We start from the raw sequence: 20,671 nt of genomic DNA on the forward strand, positions 1-20,671 counted from the left end.
AAAAATTGGGAAGAGAAATGAGAATGATGTGAGAAAACCATGAAAAACAAGTCAATGAATTGCTAAAGGAGACCCGAAAAAATACTGAAAAAAATATTGAAGAAAACAACACATTAAAAAATAGACTAACTCAAATGGCAAAAGAGCTCCAAAAAGCCAGTGAGAAGAATACCTTGAAAGGCAGAATTAGTCAGATGGAAAAGGAGGTTCAAAAGACCACTGAAGAAAATACTACCTTAAAAATGAAATTGGAGCAAGTGGAAGCTAGTGACTTGATGAGAAATCAAGATATTATAGAACAGAAGGAAAGGAATGAAAAAATGGAAGACAATTTGAAATATCTCCTTGGAAAAACCACTGACCTGGAAAATAGATCCAGGAGAGGTCATTTTAAAATTATTGGACTACCTGAAAGCCATGATGAAAAAAAGAACCTCGATACCATCTTTCAAGAAATTATCAAGGAGAATTCCTCTGATATTCTAGAGCCAGAGGGTAAAATAGAAATTGAAAGAATCCACAGATTGCCTCCTGAAAAAGATCCCAAAAAGAAAACTCCTAGGAACTGTAGTCCCTAGGGCATCAGAAGGTAACATTTAGAGCTATCCAAAACTTAAATGGCTTCCCATAGAAAGATAATAGGTTTTTTCTCACTCAGAATCATAGATGCTTGTGATGGCAACTTTGTTATTAAAAACATAAAGGTTAAATTATACTCAGTTTACTACTTTCTTTTGACTTTGAACTGAATCTTTTGTATGAGACTGGTGAGGTATTTCAGTGAATATATTCTCCCTTTTTAGAGATTGGCATTAGATAAAGATTTAGGAATCATATGTAGAGATGATAATTGGACCTGCTGAAGCAGATGAGATCACCAAAGAAGAGAGTGTAGAGAGACAAGGAAAGATGCCCTAGGAGTGTCGGGATACCCATACCAGATTATAACTCAGCAACGGAGACTGAGAAAAATGCAGTTAGATAGGCAGTAAGAGAACTAGGAGAAATTATTTTTGTGGAAAACCAGAGATAAAGGAGTATGTCTCATTCTCTGATATGATAGATAAATGTGACATTATTGTTTTTATCTGGAATTTTGTAGGAAAGCCAACAATAAATAAACTATTATATTATATTATTATTTTAATATTATATAAATATATATTTTAATTTCAATATTATATAAATAAGTATCTATTTTAATTTTGTATTATTTATAATAAACTATTATATTATATTAAAATAATATGAAAAATTTTCCCCCAATTTTCTGCCTGCCTTCTATTCTTGGCTGTATAGGTTTTATTTATAAAGGAGTATTTTAATTTAAAATAATCAAAATTATCCATTTTACCCTTCAGCAGTGCTCTCACCTTATAATGGGTTTTAAGGTCTGATATTGTGGGTCTGCTTCCTTTACATCTTTTTCTCCTGGTTTCTTTGGAGTTCCTAACCTTTTCTTCTTCTTCTAAATGAATTTTGAATTTTGTTATTTTTTTCCTAAGATAAATGTTTTTTTAGTAATTTCATTGGGGTGTCATTACATAAATACTTTAGGTAAAATTGTCATTTTCAAAAATTATTTTATTATATGTTGGCTTTACCTGTCTGTGAACAATAAATATTAAGTGATTCAGTGATTTAGTTCTAACTTTATTTGTATAAAAAGTGTTTTATGTTTATATACGTATAGTTCCTGTGTCTGTTTTGGCAGGTATACCCTCAGATATTTTATGCTGTCTAGTTATTTTAAATGGTCTAAAACAAAATTGAATAATATTGCTGACACATGGTGTAGTTTTTCCATTTTTCTCTTTTGATTAAATCTATTTTTACTTTAACTTTATCTGAAATCATGATTACTGCCCCTGCTTTTTTATATAATAAATTCTATTCCTGACCTTTATTTTATGTTAGTGTGCATCTCTCATTTTTTATAGCATTTCCTGAAAGCAAGATAGTGTTGAATTCAAATTTTTAATCTGCTATCAGTTTTTATTTTGTGGGTAAATTCATCCTGTTCACATTCTAAGCTAATAGTATATTTTCCTCCTTCCTATTTTTCCTCACTATCCTTCTCACCCTCTATTCCAGAGTCCCTCCTCACTCCTCTTCTTTACTTCTACCCACTACCTTGCCCTCCTATTCCTTAACTGTATCAGTAAGGCAAGATTCATAATATCGATTGTGACCATGAATATGCCTGTATAGTTCGGAATTGCAAAGTGTAAGAGACTCTGTGTAAAAGTAGAAGTAAAACATTTATGCAGACACCAGAGGATCAAATCCCCAAACCAATAACCCCAATTCAACATAGCAGTAATTGTATCCCAAAACCAGTCAGTCCACTTCAATGTAACAGCAAGGAGATTAAAACACAGTATCCCAGCAAGGAGCCAAGCCATCCTGTAACCTTCCCTTGTGCTAGGGCCTTCCTGTAAACACTCACTCACGAATCCTAACTGTCTGCTTGCCTGTGTCCTCTCCTCCCACAGTTCTGAAAGCCCTTGCAGTTCTCAGAGCCCTTCTAGTTCTCTTTGTTTCTCCATCTCTTCTAGTTCTCCGTCCTTGCAGTTCTCTCCATTTTCTTGCAGCTCTCTAGTCTCTCTCTGCAGCTTTTTAGTCTGCCCATAATGGCTACCCACAGGGTATATATACCCTGTGTAGGTCTGGGGCTTAGCACCTACTTTTAGCAAAAGGGTATGGGCCTGTGGCTTAGCACCTACTTAGCAAATGGGCCTTCCTACAAACAGGCTTCTCCTAATCAAGCTTCCTTTTACCTGAGGCCTATCAAATGAGTGGGGGAAGATTTGTGATCACATTAGCACCACATTAACCCTTCCAGGAATCCCTCTCCTATCTTCCCCACTCCTACCATCTCCTTGCCCTATTATTTCTTTCTGAATACAGAAGACTTTTATACATACATACATACATGTTGTTCGCCCTTTAAGTCAGCACTACCCACTCTTCCCTGCTAGCTTTTGTATCAATTTTTCTTTTTTTTTTTTTTTACCTCATTTGTATGAGATAATTGCACCTTTTTGTCTCTCCATGCAGTTTAATTATTTTTTAGAATCCCCCATCATACTCAGCTCAGCCCTAGCCTTTCTTTCATACTACCCGGATAAAAATGACAGTCATAATAGAACTGATAATATTTTCATATATAAGAAGTAAACAATTTGATCTTATTTGAGTCCCTTATAATTGGTCCTTTATGTTTACTTTATATTTCTCCTGGGTGTTATATGCCGAAATTTCCCCTAAATTCTGCTATCTTTGTTACAGATACCTCAAAGTCTTTCAGTTTGTTAAATGTCCATTTTTTTCATTTAGGTTAACTTTGGGGGTAAGTTACCCTTGGTCATAACCCCAGCTCTTTCGCTCTACGAAAAAAATATAGTATTCTAAGACCTGTGGTCCTTCAACGTAGTAACTGCTAGGACTTGTATAATCCTTATTCTAGCTCTACGATATTTAAATTTATTTTTTTTTTCTTGTTCCTTCCAATATTTTCTCCTTAACCCAGGAGCTTTGAAACTTGGCTGTGATATTCCTGTAAGTTGTCCTCCTGGGATCTCTTTTAGGTGGTGATTGGTAGATTTTTTTGCTATTTCTGCTTTGCCTTCTTGTTCTAGAACTTCAGGGCAATTTTCCTTGATAATTTCATGTAATATTGTTTCAAGATTCTTTTTTTTAAATAGTTTTTTCAGGTAGTCTGACTATTCTTTCATTATTTCTCCTCTATCTGTTCTCCAGATCAGTTGTTTTTCTGATGAGGTATTTCATATTCCCTTCTATTTTTCATTCTTTTAATTTTGTTTTATTATTTTTTTGTGTTTTAGAACATCATTAGCTTCCTCTTTGCCCGCTTCTAGTTTCAAGGACTTATTTTGTTCCTTAAGTTTTTGGTTCTCTATTTTAAGTTGGTTGACTTTCTTTTCATAATATTCTTGATTTTGTTGGATTGCTCTTGTTTTTTTCCCCTAATTTTTCCTCGATCTCTTTTATTTGATTTTTCAAGTCCTTTTTACGTTCTTCCTAGAAATCTTTTTTTGTGTTTGGGACCATTTGACATTTCTCTTTGAAAAAGGAGTGGCTTTTTTAGTTCCATTATCTTCCTTTGAATGTGAACCCAGATTTTCTCTGTCCCCCATGGTAGCTATCTATAGTTGGGTTCTTTCTCCTTTGCTTGCTCATTTTTATTTCCTTTTTGCAGATGTTAGTGTGATCAAGTTCTAGTCATGAGGTATGAGGAGTAATGCCCTTAGCCTCAGGTCCTTCTTACTGTTAATTTTCTGAGCTCTGCCCTGGGGCTCAGCCTTGGGTTCTCCTCTCAACTCCTAAGCCACAGCTAGAGCCCGGAGTCGTGCTGTCCTTCAAATGACCATACTCCCTGTGCTCCCTCCAGTGGCTGCAAACTACAGCTGTCCTTTCTTAGAACTGAAACCAGGGACTCTGCTTTCCTGCAGGTGCCCACAGCCAGCAGGGTCCCCACTCCTCTGCTACTGCACTCCCCAGGTGTGTGCTAGCTCCTTCTCCCTGCAGCCGCAGCCTGGGAGGCATCTGGTCAGCACAGTTGTACTTGGCCTCCCCTCAGCTTTAGAAGGTTTGTCAGTCTTCTCCTGCTCAGCCTCTCCTCCTCAGTGGTCAGACCCCCATGCTGTCCTGAGATGAGTTTTTAAGACTGAGACTGCCTCCAAAGCCCAGCTACCCCCAGGGCTTGCTGTTTGTTGATTCCACAGAGTTGGCCTGGAGGTGTTTGCCCTTCACTGGGCTGAACCTCTGCCCCTGGAGACCAGGTCTTTCCTGGGTTGGTCTTACATTGTCTTAGAACAACTGCTTTACCCTGACTTTTGTTTATTTCTGCTGCTCTATATTCCCTCTGAGGCAATGTTCTGTCTTTTTCTGTGGAGGAAATTTGGAGAACTGAAGTTTTCTGATCTACTCTGCCATCTTCCCAGAATTCTCTCTGAACAGGACTACACTTAAAATCTATAAGAAGCATTCATCTGGCTTACGCTTAAATCAATGAATAAATCAGTAGCCATTTATTTAGCACCTGTTATGTGTCACACATTCTTTTAAGTGCTGGGGATATAAAGACAAAAGTGCAACAGTGCTCTCAAGGAGATTATGGTCTCTTGGGAGACCTAGACATGTAAAAGGAATATACACGATATATGCAAAATAAATACAAGGTAGGTTTTTTTTTGGGAGACAGCTAGCTGTTTGGGGGGTAGAGATCAGAGAAGACTGTAGGAGGTGACACTCGATCTGAGCTTTGGAGGACAAAGAACTAGTAGGGGTGGAGGTAAGAGGAGAGAGAGTTGTTTCCAAAAATAGAGGATTGCTTATACAAAGACAGAAAGATGGGAGGAGATAGTATCAGGTGTAAAAAACAGCAAGAAGACTAGTTTGGATGATTCATAAGAGTAAAGAAAGAAAGGAGAATAATGTATGATTAAGCTGGAAATGAGAAAGGGAGGTTGGAGCTGGTTTATGAAGATCTTTAAATGCCAAGCACTGGTGTTTGTATTTGGCCTGAGGGGTAATAGAAGCTTTGGGGATTTATTTGGTAGACTTTAGGAATATTACTTTGTTCCACATGAGGAGGATTGTCTATAGAGATCTGAAGCAGGAACATTAAGTGGCTCTGGCAGTAGTCCAGGCAAGCATGAAATAAGGGCCTGACCTAGGGGATGGTGGCCGTGAGAATAAAGAAAAAGGGACAACTGTAAGAAAAGTTAAAGTAAAATCAGCAAGATTTGACAAATGATTAGAAATGTGGGAGAATGGAGAGTGGAGATAATGCTGAGGTTATGAACCTAAATTACTATAAGTATGGTGGCGTCCTTCTCAGAAATAGGAAAGTTCTCAAGAGAAATTGGTTTTGGGAGAAAAGATGAATTCAGCTTTGGACGTATTGAGCCTGAATTTGACATGTTCAGTAGGCCATTGGTGTTGTGGGACTGGAGCCCCAAATAGAGTAGGAATTGGTATGTAGATCCGAGAGTCATCTATGTAGAGATGATAAATGCACCTCAGTGTGAACTGATGACTGAGAGAGAATGTGTAGGGCCTAGGATAGAACCTTTGAATAAATACGTCCACAGTTAAAGGTCTCAAGTTAGCAAACCTGTATGAAACACTTACTTTGTACTGAGTCCTATTCTTGATGTTTTAAAGGATATCAAATGCATAGATGTGGTCCCTGCCTTTTAGCAGCTTAAGAGATAATTAGAGAGATAGTGCATGCAGCATGCACATGCACACACAAACATGTGCAAGCATATAAAAATAACAATTTCTCCTTGATTGCAGTGCAAGAAAAATTTGACTTTCCAGAATGAATTTTGCATACTCTCTTCTGTCATAGAAATTTTAATAACCCTTTCTTATCTGCAAAACTCAGAGGTAAATTTAGTGATGAATAATAATGATAAGAAGCAATATGAAATAGTAGATATAGATCCAGTTTTGTTATCTGTCTGACATATTTTGTCTGTGAACTGGGGCAAGTCTCTTAACTTCCCAGTGCTCTGTGAAACTCTCAAGACTGTAAGTTACAGAAAATGTTCTGGTATGCATCAGTAGAAGGAGTTTCTTTACCAAGAGTTCTTCCTACAAATGAAATCACAGATCTAGCCTCTGTTTCTGTCCCTAATAATGATAATACCAAGACATGTTACAGGCTTTACCTCATTTGATCTTAGAAAGGAACTGTAGGTACTATTATGCTCATTTTATATATATGGAAACTGAAGCTCAGAGAATTTAAGTACTAAGAGACATCCAGCTGTGTTGAGGTAAGATCTTACTCCAGGTCTTTTGCAGACTTCATTCATGTCCCTCATTACATTCATACCACGTTGCCTCAGTGAATTTCTTTGCTTGACTTAGGTGATTTTGCTCAGCATTTGTTTATTTATTTTTGTTGATATTGTTGCATTGTAGGCTTCTTAATTTTGCACAATTTTTTGTGAAGTAGAAATTAAAATTTGAAAAATAAGTTTGACAAACATTTTAAAAATGCCAGCTTTATGCAAAATACTGTGTAAGATCCTGCGGATAAAGGGGAAAAAAAAAAGACAGCATTGCTTTCCTGAAGCTTATAATCTGGTATGAGGACACAGTCATTATAATGCTGAATAGAATATGATAAATGCTTACAAGAGTTGTAAACAAAGTGCCATAGAGGTTTAGAAGAAGGAATAGTTTTTATTTGAGAAGATCAGGGAAGATTTCATGGCAGAGTTGGTACTTGAACGGGGTCTTAAAGAATAGGATTTCAGTAGGAAGAGATGGAGATGAGGGAAAAAACATTTTGGGCATAAACAAAAGGTGTGAAAGCAGCAAGTTGTTAGAGGTATAATTTAGAGTATGTGGTGTGAAGAATAGACTGAGATTAAAGCTGCAAAGGTTAGTGTGGTCATGTAGTTCGGGAAGTCCTTAATGCCTGACTAATTAGTTTGGATTTTATTGAGGAGTCAATGTGGAATCATTAGAGGCTTTTAAATAGAGGAATCACCTAATCATATTTGTACATAGGGAAGAAGGATCGATTAGAAATTAGTAACAGTATGATGGCAGTGAAAGGCCAGATGGTAAAGATATTGAAAAGAAGATATGGAGAAGATATGGCAAAGATATGGTAAAAATTTTGAAGAATTAAAATTGATAAGCCAAAGCAAGCGATTTTGTTAAGTGTGATCATTAAGGAAGATGAATTGGGTATACCATTGACAGGACTAGAGAAGTCGGAAAGGGACTAAAATTTTAGTCATGTTCAGTTTGAAGTGTTAGTAAGGTATTCAGTTGAGATATAAGGCAGTTGGAGATGAAGGTCTAAAGTTCAAAAGACAGGTCAGGTTGGAGATAGAACTCTGGAAGTTATTTGCATAGACTTAGTAGTTGAAGTCTTGGATATGAATTAGAATGTCAAGGGAAAGAATAGAGAGGAGAATGAGAATACAACTTTGGCAAATAACACCTTAAGTAAAGGGATAAGGAACAGGTGCCAGAGAATTGTCAGAGAGACCAAAGTTATGTCACACAATTAAGGGAGAAGAAAGTATAAAGCAGAAAGATTGGCTAGTAAACAATGTCCGATACTAAAAGTCAATTGGATTTGGCAATTAGAAGATCATTGTTGACCTTTAGAAAATGGTTTCATTAGTCTTTGGATTGGAAACTAGAATACTTGTGGAGTGAGCCAAAGGAAGCATTAGATGTGGACATGAAAACAGTTTGGATGATGTTGCCACGGCCTCCTTTGATAGCCTTGTTTCTGTGTTAAATTAGTTTTAATACTGATTCATCAAGATGATGAATTTTTCATCGTAGCAACTATTGAAGACCTTTTGTGGAGTTTATAGAGGCATGTGAGTGTGAGGGGATACCTACTTGTGTGAAATTACAGATTCTTGAACTATTAATGTAATGCTAGGATATTTGTTCTTATGTATAGTAAACCAAAAAGTCTTATATTGTTTCTACAAGTTTTTTCATTATTCCCCATTTGTTCAATCATGGCTTAAGCATTTTGGTGCTATTGAAATGCTATTGAAATTGATGATTTTGAAATACAAATAAAAAAGGTCTAGAATTAGGTATTAAAGCAGTTATATTTCTTTTCTATATTTTTCCCATTTAAATTCAGCTACATCTGAATGTACTAAAAAAATCAATGAATTTCTTTAAGGAGCATATCTTGGATTATTAAACAACTAAACTTTTAGTTTAAAGAAAAAGTCCATATTAAATTTGAACAAAAATACATTAGGATTTCATTTAGTTTATCCTTCATATACTGCTGCTGGCCATTTAAAGAGTGTTGGTTAGGCATGCTTACTTGATTTATCAAGGAAAAGTTTTGTAGAGAATTATAACTGTTCATAAAAGATTTTTTCCCACTTGTATTAGAGGCCCCTTTCATCAAAAATGATGCTGTTTTGTTTCTGATTTCTTGCTTAGAGGAGTATCTAACTAGAAAATAGCTTATTTTTTGCTGTCTACACCATCCACATCCAAAGAAAGAGCTGATGGAGTCTGAATGCAGATTTAAACATACTATTTTCATTTTCTGTTTTTGTGTGTGTTTTTTTCCTTTCTTTTATAACATGACTAGTATGGAAATAGGTTTTACATGATTACACATATACAACCTTTATCAAATTGCTTAGCTGTCTTGGGGAGGGCAGGAGGGGAGAAAATTTTAAACTCAAAATTTCATAAAAAATGAGTATTAAAAATTGTCTTTACGTGTAATTGGAAAAAAGAAAATACTATAAAAAAGAAAATAGCTTATTTTTGTCATCATAATTTAAGTTGATTTATCCTATTTTGTATAAGACTTGTGAAATGAAATAGTTAATCTGATGTGGTTTCTTTTCGTAGGCTACAGAAAGTGAGATAGGAGATGTAGATTTGACAGGTCTCCCTGAAGCACCTGTTGATTCTGAGGATGAAGAAGAGGAAGATGAAGATATTGATCGAACAGCTGATCCGTTGCTAGGGAGAGACCTAGTCCGAGAATGTCTTGAAAAGGAGCCTGCAGATAAAACTGATGATGACATTGGTAGGATACATAATATGCCAATTAATTATTAACTAAAATTTAACTTGAAAGAAGTCATCTTAATACTTAAGATTGCTTAGAACTCTTTTCTTCCTTTATGTCCTTGTGTGATCATGAAGTGTTTAAAATTCCAGTAGTACTGTAGTATGGTGTCTAGTTTTGCCCCTTTCCCATAATGTCCTATATTGCAAATCAGCTACACAAAGATGAACATTCTTTACATTCTGAAGAAGTATCACAATATAGCATAGTTATGCTAAGGAAAATTACTTCATTTAAATTTCCATATATATTGCTTAATATCATATTGGCATGAATCAGTTAAAATTTGCCATCGTTTGCCTTAGAGGCACATATTGCAGGCCTTGGCATTAGAAGATGGGCTGCAGCTGATAGTGATTGTGATGTGTGTGCTTCGGTGCCTCACAGAAAGCTTTCTGTAGTGTAGATTGTCAAATTATAGTCAAAACCCTTAAACTTAGCTAGACTTAGACCATATTATCCAAGAAAAAAACTCTTTAATGATTACTTATAGATAATGTTTAAATACATTTTTTTCACTTGAGTCTCACAACCCTTTGTTTAGTACAATACCTGTGCTGTGGATATTGTTATAATCTTTATTTTACAGATGATGAAATGAGGTGGAAGTGAAGGGACTTGTCATGGTTATGTAGCTAGTGCACATTAAAGGTAGTGTTTCAACTCAGGGATTTTTTTTTTTAAATTTAGATTTTTCTGACTCCAGGTGTGGCACTTAGTTAGCCATGTTATACTTCTTGTCTGAATGAAGAAAAAATACATTTTGTGTTATTTAGCCATAGCACAGACTTTGAATGTAGTCAATTCTCAATTATCTTTAAGTTGATTATCATAAGGCCGATTGTCTGGGTCAGATAATACTTTAAATTTCTTATTTGTGTGATTTCTTACTCAGTTTAATTAAGTACATTTTTATATAAATGTGATCTTTTATTCTACCCTAGTGGTTTCTAACCTGTTGACCTCCCTTGTAGGCAGTGAAATTATTAGAAAGGGTTCTTTCATTAAATGACTCAGTATTATAAATAAATATATTTTCTGTAGACAGAATAATCTCTCTCCCATGTATATTTATTACTATTTTCAAATATGTATATAGCTACTGTTGTGGTTACTAAAATACAAATTTAAAGGTGTTACCAAATTCGTACAATTTTTTGACATGTATTTTCTTAGTCAGCAATTACTAATAGTATAGCTACTATCATGAAAATCCATCAGTTTTTTTTTATGCTAAAAACAGGTCCTCAAACTTGACAAGGCTGTAAGAGCTAGCATAGATGGCTTTTTAAAGCAGATCACACCAGAGAAGACATGAACCAGTAATCTTGGAGAGAGGCCAGCTCTTCTTTGGGAGGAGGGGTGCTTTGTATTAGATTCGGAGGCAGAATACTGTCTTTAGTAGTTGAAGGAAGAACTCAGCTGGGTCCCAGGTTTGAGAATTTGGACAGCTCTGAAGTTCAAATGGTTTTATTATTTTGAAGTTTGTGAAATCCCAGAACATCTTATGTACATTGTTCACATGTAAGTAGTGAACAGTTTTTTAATGCCAAATGGAAAGGATTTTTTGATTGTGTCATTTAAAAATATTTAGTCTACTGTATTCTTCTTTTAGCACAAAAAAATAAGGACTTGACTAAGAATTTTAAGCTAGTATTTAACTTGGGTTACTGTTTTTAAATTGTAGGCCCTTACTGTTGTCATATTAATATTTTATTTTCCTTATAGAGCAATTACTGGAAATTATGCATCAGCTCCCTGCCTTTGCAAATATGACCATGTCTGTAAGAAGAGAACTTTGCTCAGTTATGATCTTTGAAGTGGTAGACCAGGCTGGAGCTGTCATTCTTGCAGATGGGCAAGAAGTAAGTTGTGGCAAATAAATGTTTGTTATATGTTAATGAAATGACTTACAAGATAACTTCTCCTGAAACATATCTACAAGTTAGTTTTTGGAATTTTTACAAAGTTGAAATATGTAGTCATTATTTATAACCATTTTTGTCTGGTAGTTTTAAAATTTTATATATTTTGAATATATCAGTTGGGCTTTTTGAGCATTTCAGTTGCTGCACAGAAGAGTTTTTTCCTCTTTTCTATTGGATTTGGTTTAATTTCTGTCTTTGGGCCCCAGAGGTTACTGTTTCAGTCTTAACCTGAATAAGGGTCCTTGATTTGGGGTCAGAGGTCCTTGTTTTGAATACTAGGATCTCTTTGACCTTGTAAAGACTTCTTAATTTCTTTGAACCCGTTTCTTCATCTATGAAATGAGGTTGGAATAGATGATGTCTAAGGTCCCTTCTAACTCTGTAGCCTATGATTTTAAGATTACTTGGGCTGTAACACAGAGGATAACTTGGAGAGAGAGATGCTAGAGTCAGAAAACTGTAACTAAGAACTATTCTGAGCCTTATAATTAAAATATTTTTTTGCATGTGAATTCCAGCTAAACTGTACTACTTGCTGCTCTGTGCACAATATTCTATTTCTGTATTTCTGCTACATTGCACAGGCTACCCTCCTTTTTCACCTCTTAGAATTCAAGTGCTACTTCCTCTATAAAGACCCTCTCTGATCCTCTCACCTGCTGTTGTGCACGGTGTGTCCCTGTAGCCCATCCAAAATTACTTTGTACATATTTTATATTTATTTTGCTTTGTACACATTGTCTTTCCCTCAGTAGAATGTAAACTCCTTGAAGGTAGGGACTGTTTTCTTTTTTGACTTGAAATCTGGTACCTGGAACAGAGTAGGTATTTAATGAATATTTGTTGAAGCTCTCGACTGAAAGCATTGATGGATCACGCAGAGTTGGGAATAATAGATAATAGACTGGAACCCAAAATTACTATCCAAAAAGTTCCTGATGGGCTGAAATGTTAGGCCAGATATACCAAGATATAAATAATATGGCTAAATGTATAGTTCCACATTTATGTTTTTAAAAAATCAATTCTATGAGTAAAGTGGGTGCCTTTTGCTATTCGTATTGTGTCATGGACTAACTCATAAGTAATCTTCTTGATTACTTCTTGAGTACTTCTTTGTAACCACATGACTTAATGGTTACATCTATATATTCATTTATCACTTTGGCTGTTTCTTTCCATGTGTGTTCCCTTCTCACTCTGGGAAAAGGGCTTTGTCAGACCAGACTGGCACAAGCAGTGGTAGAGCCAGGAGAAAACCTAGGTCTTCAAGTCTAATGCACTTTTCAGTAGACTATTTTAAAGTATAGTCCTAAAGGAAAGAAAACATTCTTTTCTGAAGGGCAGACTTTTAATTGAAAACAGTCATTAAAATGGGTGCAGTTTCTATATGGGAATGTTGGAATTACTCCTCCTGTGGATAAGCAAAAAAATATTTGAATGAAGTCACTAAGTTCAGATCCCAGGACTATAATACCTTCACTCACCTGGGAAGTTTTGTCTTTTAAATGCCCTATAAATATTAAAATGTAAATTTTTTTTGCAGAAGTTAAGAAAAAAATTGTATGTATTTTACATTGCCATTTATCACCTAAAACTCAACATTGACTCCCTTTTCCTATAAGTGTTCATGAAAAAACTCTTATACTTGGGTAATTATGAAGGTAAAAATGAAAGCTACTGCTTTCATTTTCTGATGGAAACAATGGAGTAGACAAAGCAGTTAGTTTTTGTATGAGGCAGAATATGTTGGTAAAGTATTTAGTAACGCGTAATCCTGTTTTGAAGAGAGCATTCGTTATTACAAGGTAGTTAAAGGTAATTTTTTGTTTTTCTTCCATAGCTTGATTCATGGTATGTCATTTTAAATGGAACTGTAGAAATCAGTTATCCAGATGGAAAAAGTGAAAGCCTGTGTATGGGAAATAGCTTTGGAATTGTTCCTACTCTGGATAAGCAGTACATGAATGGAGTTGTCAGAACCAAAGTAGATGACTGTCAGGTAAGCATATCTAAATATGCATGGATAGGAATAGTTGTGATTAAAAAATGGCTGAGTAGACAGTTTCTTGTTCCTTAAACTGCTTTAAAAAAAAAACCCAAAGCTTTATTTGAGAAATTGAATTGAAGAAGCTCTGACTTGTGAAAGGAAAATTAAAGATTGTTTTGTTATGTTTCCATTGATGTATTTGGTGGGATTATTCAGTTTCCAAGTTAAGAAATAAGAACTTGGTACTTATTGGCTTGGCTTGGAACATCTCCACTGTGTGTTTATCAGGAATTAGATGTTTACTTTTGGTTTTTTGATGACATTCTAAATTCATTGGACTTTTTTATGTTGAGATTGTTAATTGCACTTGAACTTTAGATAGTAATTGAGGGAGCCGATTGAGAAAAGCTTGATGCCCTTGGGTTTTTTATTGTCATACTCTGCTTTGTAGATGGTGATATATTTATGTACTAGCAGTTTACTAAATGTCTGCTTTTTATTCTTGGGAAGTTTGTATGCATAGCTCAGCAGGACTATTGGAGAATCTTGAATCATGTAGAAAAAAATACCCACAAAGTTGAAGAAGAAGGAGAAATTGTTATGGTACAAGAGCACAGAGAGCTGGATCGTAGCGGAACTCGAAAAGGGCATATTGTCATCAAGGTAGGTTTTTTGGTGTTTGTATCAAAAGATCTAGAAGACTCATGAATTATGCCTAGTTTAATTCCTAGATATTAGAGACAAAGAAACCAAATCAATAGAGCCTGGTGTCTTTTTACAGATGGGGTCGGAGAAGAGAAATGACTTTCCCAAGGCTACACAGTTAGCCCCATTCCTCTTATTTCCATTCTTGGGTTCCTTCTGTTGTATGATGAGTATTAAAATTGTTCTTGCTGTCTGTCACTCTAGAGGAAAACATTAATATTATGTTAAAGCCTTTCGAACTACTTTTCACATTAGGCAAAAGTATTAAAGAAGGATCGGAATATATTTTTCTTAATAATAGAACAGGATTCTGAAAATGGATTTTGTATGAAAGATTTCCTTTAGTGGGTTAAGATTTTACATTTTTAATACTAAAGTATTGCTACATTATTGCTTTTTAGCATTATAAGTCAAAGAATAGAATTTCAATGTTTTGCTTACCCCAAAATAATATCAGAATACATTGATAACCCATTAATTCATTGCTGATTCATTAATTAAGCATTAAAAATGATTAATAATTCATTAGTTAATGAATCATTAGAATGATGTAGTTATTGTATACAAATTAAGCTGTATTTCAATGCAAAACAGAATGACTCCAAACTTGATAAATGCTGGGAAGCAATGCTTGCTGCTTTTGCAGTTCTTTCTCAGTACAGTTTTTATTATTCTGGGCTTAGCAGAAGGTAGACAGAGTTTACTGTGAGCAAAGTTGTGGAGTCTGTATCATTTGTTTTCTACCTGCAATTTCTTCTTTCTCTACCTTCTGCCCTTTTTCTTATCTTTCTTGGCCTCTTAAGTCACAGGAAAGCAGAGGAGGAGCAGATAAAAGTTATTTTTACACTTGTTGATTAATTGACTGATAATTTATATATAAAAATTAAGAAATACTGAGAAAATGTTGGGAAATAGTTTTAATTGAGCCTGGCATACCTCAACCTCAGTTCACTGGTCACTAAAGTCCACTGCAGATACCTCATTATGGACTGGGGGTGACCTTGCATTCTTGAAGGCTATGCCAGTCAAGCATAAGCTCTGGCAGGTTCTACCCATTAATCACCAAGCATTTATTAAGTGTTTTCTATGTGCCAGTTCTTTTGCTAAGTCCTGGGAATAGAAAGACAAAGTAAAAACAGCCCCGGCCCCATGTACATAAAATATAAATCAGAACGTAGAAGATAAATACAGAGTAGCTAGATGGTACCCTTTAGAGTTTAATGGCAACAAAAATAGAAGAAATCAAGGTTTTGAATTTAGGTGACTGGAAGGATGTTGGTGTCTTTGTCACAGTAATTGGCAAGTTCAGAAGGATGGATTTTGTGGCGAAAGATAATAAATTCTGTTTTAGACACGTTGAGATTTAGATGCCTACAGGACATTTTGTTTGAAATACCCACCAGATGGTTGCTGACAACTGTACTCAGGAGAAAGTTACAGGCTGGATAAATAAATCTGGGCATCATCTGTATAGGTATAATTATTGTATCATGGGAACTGAGAATAGTCATTGGAGAGAGAAGAGAGGAGAGGCACTGAGAAAGAGCCTTGGGAGATACCCGGTTAGTGGGATTGACATAAATGAAGATCTAGTAGAAGAGTCAAGAAGTTCTTCTCTCTTCTGAGGTGATCAACAGTGTTAAATGCTACAGAGACATGAAGAAAGATGTAAATCAAGTAAAGGCCATTGGATTTGTCATTTAGTAACTTTGGAGAGAGCAGTTTCAGTTGAATGATGAAGGCATAAGCTAGATTGAAAACAGTTTAGAAGAAGGTCAGAGATGAGGGAGTGAAATCACTGATTGCTTTTCAAGGAGTTTTGTTTGGAAGGGGAGGAGAGAAATAGAGGATGATAGCTGGCAGGCATGAATCAATTGAGTTTTTTAAGAATAGGGGGTTCGATTTGGGCCTGTTTGTGGACATCAAGGAAAGAGCTAGTAAGTAGGGAGAAATTAAAGATTAGGGAATGAGATGACTGTGAGGACAGTTTTCTGGGGAAGATGGGCATAGGTGGGATCAAGGGGTAGAAGGCTTGTCTGCACAGAAGGAGTAGATAGTGGTGCTCAATGCCAGAGGGATATGAGGTAAGGAGAAGAAAAATGAGGGAACTCTAGATAAAAGGTTCAGCTTTTTTTAAAAGACTAATGAAGCGAGGTCCTCAGTAAAGTGAGTGGGGGAAGAGCTTTTGTGAGAGCTTGAGGAGAAAGAACGCTTTGGAATAGCTGCTTTGCTGGATGGGCTAAGGAATCAGGTAGAAAGTAGTATAATTGCCTTGCTGTGGGGAGATTAGTGGACCCAGTCAGCATGGTTTTGTGATTTCTTCTAATCAATGATTAGGATTTTTCAAAGTATGATCAGCAGTAAAATAAGGGAAAAAGTGGTTCAATAATAGGTGATAGTGTAGAGTTGAACTGATTTGATCAAGGGGGTCAAAATTGAGAAAAGGTGGTTCAGGAATGTAGCCAGAGCACAGGTAATAGCCTGGAATAGTATTGAGTATTGTTGGGGTCTGAGGTCAAAGAATAATAGATTTAGGAGTGAAGCATTAAAAAGGCATTTCAGGGTTCAGCAGCTAGGTGGCGCAGTGAGTAGAGCACAGGCTCTGGAGTCAGGAGGACCTTAGTTCAAAATCTGGCCTCAGACACTTGACACACTAGCTGTGTGACCTTGGTAGAGTCACTTAACACTAATTGCCCTGCCTTCCCCCCCACAGAAAAAAAGGCATTTTAGACCATTTGGAAATAGGGAGATATTTGGGGGTGGGACAGAGAGCCCCCTAAAATTTACAGTCTCTAAAATTAACCTGTTCATTTTAACTTTGTTTTTCAGGGTGACTTGGGGAGTGATACATACTTTCTTCCTTGGAGCACAATTTAGTCCTCTTCCTCCCTCTTTCCTAACCTTAAACTAGCCCTTTCTTTTCCCTCTGCTGGAAGAGTCCCAGATATAGGTCGTCCTAGACTTAAAAACACTTTTCTTATAAAGGACTGATTTACAAATACTGTTTCCTTCTCCTTGCCCCTCTAAGTCTTCCCAAAATGACATAGCCCTTCCTTTCTGACACCATGAGATTGTTATTAAACAAATATCTAGGGCTTTTAGAGAATCTGTGAATTCAGAAGTATGGAAGAAGGAGAAAACTGAAAAACCAGATTTTTAAAGCATGAAACATTTTCCTGACCTGTACTTCAGCGTAGGTGTTTCATTGTAGAGCTTCTGATAGCTTGAAGAAACTGTACTAGATGGGAGAGGGATGTAGGTATGTCCATAATTAAGAACATTGTTTATAGGAAAGTTCCTTCTGAGTACCATTCAACTAATTACAGTAAGCATTGGGAAATGATTTGTTTTCTTACACATTTTAGTTTAAGGATTTTTAATACTATACCCACAAGCTACTACCACATCTTATCTGATGTCATAGAACAAATTCCTATGTCTCCTGCATTATTTCAACTTCTCTGGTCCTTTTTAACAAAATGCAGCTGTACCTAGAATCTACTTTCTTTGTTAATAGGGATATTAATATTTGGTATCATTTGCAAAAAAGATAGGTGACAGATAATTTGTGATTGTGTCAAATCTGATCATTTGAGAAGGGAATAGTAATGTGAAGCCAACTTGCTCGTATCATTTTCTAGAAATATTTATCTTTGTGTTTTCAGGCAACACCTGAACGGCTCATCATGCATTTAATAGAAGAACATTCAGTTGTGGACCCAACTTACATAGAAGATTTTCTGTTGACATATAGGACATTTCTTGAAAGCCCCTTAGAAGTTGGGAATAAGCTATTGGAATGGTTCAAACTTGACAGTTTAAGAGACAAGGTTGGTTTTAGAATAAGAAAAGATGTGAAAGTGATTTTTTCAAGGTTGAATCTTGATGTATTTGTGATATGAATCTAATGTACAGTTGGTGAAATTTTTCTAAAACCACAGAAAACCAAACCAAAAAATCCCTTCAAACAGCTGCCCAATTGCCCAGCTTATTTACAGCAATGTGAAAGAAATCATGTTATGGTGAATTAAGGGAGCCGGTCTTGTCAGGACCATCTAGCTTCTGACCTAACATACATTAGCTGCATCGACTTGGACTGATCGCCTAATCACCAGCAGTGTGCAGAGTGTGTGCCAGGTTGTGTTGGTGGAATGGGTTTGCTGACCAGGACTTCCTGACAAAATAAGTAAAAACCGCAGTTCCAGAATAAAAGAGATTCCTCTTTATCCTGACCACGCAGCTCATGGTTTTATAGAGTTTTCAGGTTATAAGGTTCTCACCTCATTAAAAGAACTGCGAGGCGGGTGTGGCGCGGCTGCTGTGCTACCCGTTTGGCAGACAAGAAACTAGAGAGTGAGAAGTTATGTGATTTGTTATTGATCCTATAGTTATTATGGGTTTGAGGCAGGATTTGAACCCAGGTCTATAGACTCCCAAGTCCAGTGGCTTATCCACTGTGGCAGAGTCATAACAATCATTTATCCCTTATGCCTGTCCATCTCAGCAGATGAATGCAGAATGCATTTCTAGGCTAAATATGGCTTCAGCATCTGGTTTCTGAGTCTGGAAGTAGTCCTAAGCCAGCTCTTCTTACATACCCCTAAAACTGGCATGGTCATTTGGTGGTGGTTAACTGTAGACACAATTAAACCTGGGCTTACTTCCCTTAAAGTTGGAACCGTGATCTTCCCTCAGAAACTAATTGCTTTACAGTAGATTTTAAAAATTTATTCTTTGTGGGAAATAACCTAATTACTCCACTGTTAGCATGTGTTAGCATTCATGTTACAATGGGGATTTAAAATAATTCAGTTTTCACTTGTTTTGGCCAACCTGCTAGAATCACTTTAATGAAAATTCATTGAGGAAAGTCCTTTATCATAATTATGTGTCCTGTGTGTCCCTTTTTCTTCAGGTTACACGAGTAGTGCTTTTATGGGTAAATAATCATTTCAATGATTTTGAAGGAGACCCTGCTATGACTGGATTTCTAGAAGAATTTGAAAAAAATCTAGAAGATACTGTAAGATGATAATTTTCATTTTCTAATCTCTTAAGATTTTCTTTGGAAAAGAGCAACAGTTCAGTTGGTGTCATTCAGATCTCATACACACACACACACAACTATTGTGACAAGTTTTGTTATTCAGTTAATGTCTGTGTAGTTTATGACAGGTTACTGCCATTTTGACAGTTTCTTTGGCTCAACCATGAATACCTCCGGGAGCAAAATAGGAGAGGTGAGGTAGTACAAATATTGTACTGTAGGTTGTTCATATTGATAAATATTATTAGTTGAACAGGGAAAGTGGTAGCTTATGATAAATGAGAGTTTGTGGCACATATTTGAAATGGCTGGTGTCCAGCAGAGTCCAGCTACTATTTCGTCAGAAATCATTTGTCTTTTTTCCTTCCTTCCCTTTTCCTGTATAATTAGTAAACAAGCCTATACTATATGTTTACCCTTGTACTGAGTATTATAAAGAATTAAGGGAAGTATAATCATAGAATTTAGAACTAGAAGGGACCTTAGGTATCATTTAGTCTAACCTCTTTATTTTACAAATATGGAAACTGAGTCCTAGCATCACCCAAGCATAAATAGCAGTGCCTAGAATGTAACGCATGTCCTGAAATGCAGAGCTCTTTCCATTCCGTCACTGGAAAACACAGGCCTTAAATCTTAAAGAACTTGTCATCTGGTTCAGACAATAAAATTTAAATATGTAAGGTCATCAGAAAATAATAGTTAAGAGGAAAGTTATTAGACCATTTAAAGGAGAGCTTTAGGAGAGGACGTTGGAACAATCAAAGGAGAATTAATTCATTCAGTGCAGGACCTGAATCTGTCTCTCGATAGAGAGAGAGAGGTTAGTAAAGGGAACATTTTATTTGTAAGAGTAGAGGCCCAGAGGTAAGAAGAAAGAGTCCTGTCTGAGGTAGAGGGTATTTGTTGGAACATAGAGAATTAGTAGTATAAATATATTCCTCCCTAGAAACAGAGAGTGTATTAGATTAACTTTGAAAATCATCTCAAAGTGGTTTCTGGTTAATGATTCTGTGACTGTAAGAGACCTCAGGTGATTTCATCCCAGTGTTTTGTACATATCAATGGGTGTTATTCCATTTATTATTTCAAAAATAAATTTTTTTTTATTCTGGACTTTAAACACCAAGTAAAGCATTTTATTTCTTCTTTTTAAAAAAATTTTTATGGATATTTTCTGTCTTTTAAATCACCATAATATCCCAGGTATTCCCCCTCTCTCTTTTCTGGAGAGCCATTCCATATGACAAATAGTATATATATATATTTTTATGGAGAGGAAAAAAGGGGAAAAAAAAGACAGCCCAACCTATTGATACATTGAAAAAAGTCCAAAAACATATGTTTAATACCTGTGGACCTCCCACTTCCACAAA

General features: G+C 35.8%; 1 protein-coding gene across 9 annotated transcripts in view; it reads left to right on the forward strand.

Moving 5' to 3' along the window:
* Nucleotides 1-20,671, forward strand: part of RAPGEF6 (Rap guanine nucleotide exchange factor 6) — a 236,387-nt gene that overhangs the window by 126,610 nt on the left and 89,106 nt on the right. For all 9 annotated transcript variants that reach the window (XM_036748835.1, XM_036748842.1, XM_036748840.1 and 6 more), the window contains exons 8-13: nucleotides 9,403-9,583; nucleotides 11,354-11,490; nucleotides 13,397-13,555; nucleotides 14,054-14,206; nucleotides 17,914-18,078; nucleotides 19,164-19,271. In XM_036748835.1, the coding sequence (XP_036604730.1) occupies nucleotides 9,403-9,583; nucleotides 11,354-11,490; nucleotides 13,397-13,555; nucleotides 14,054-14,206; nucleotides 17,914-18,078; nucleotides 19,164-19,271 (903 nt within the window). The remainder of the gene's footprint in view (nucleotides 1-9,402; nucleotides 9,584-11,353; nucleotides 11,491-13,396; nucleotides 13,556-14,053; nucleotides 14,207-17,913; nucleotides 18,079-19,163; nucleotides 19,272-20,671) is intronic.

The sequence above is a fragment of the Trichosurus vulpecula genome, chromosome 3 (genome assembly GCF_011100635.1).
Source record: "Trichosurus vulpecula isolate mTriVul1 chromosome 3, mTriVul1.pri, whole genome shotgun sequence".
Classification (NCBI taxonomy): Eukaryota; Metazoa; Chordata; class Mammalia; order Diprotodontia; family Phalangeridae; genus Trichosurus; species Trichosurus vulpecula.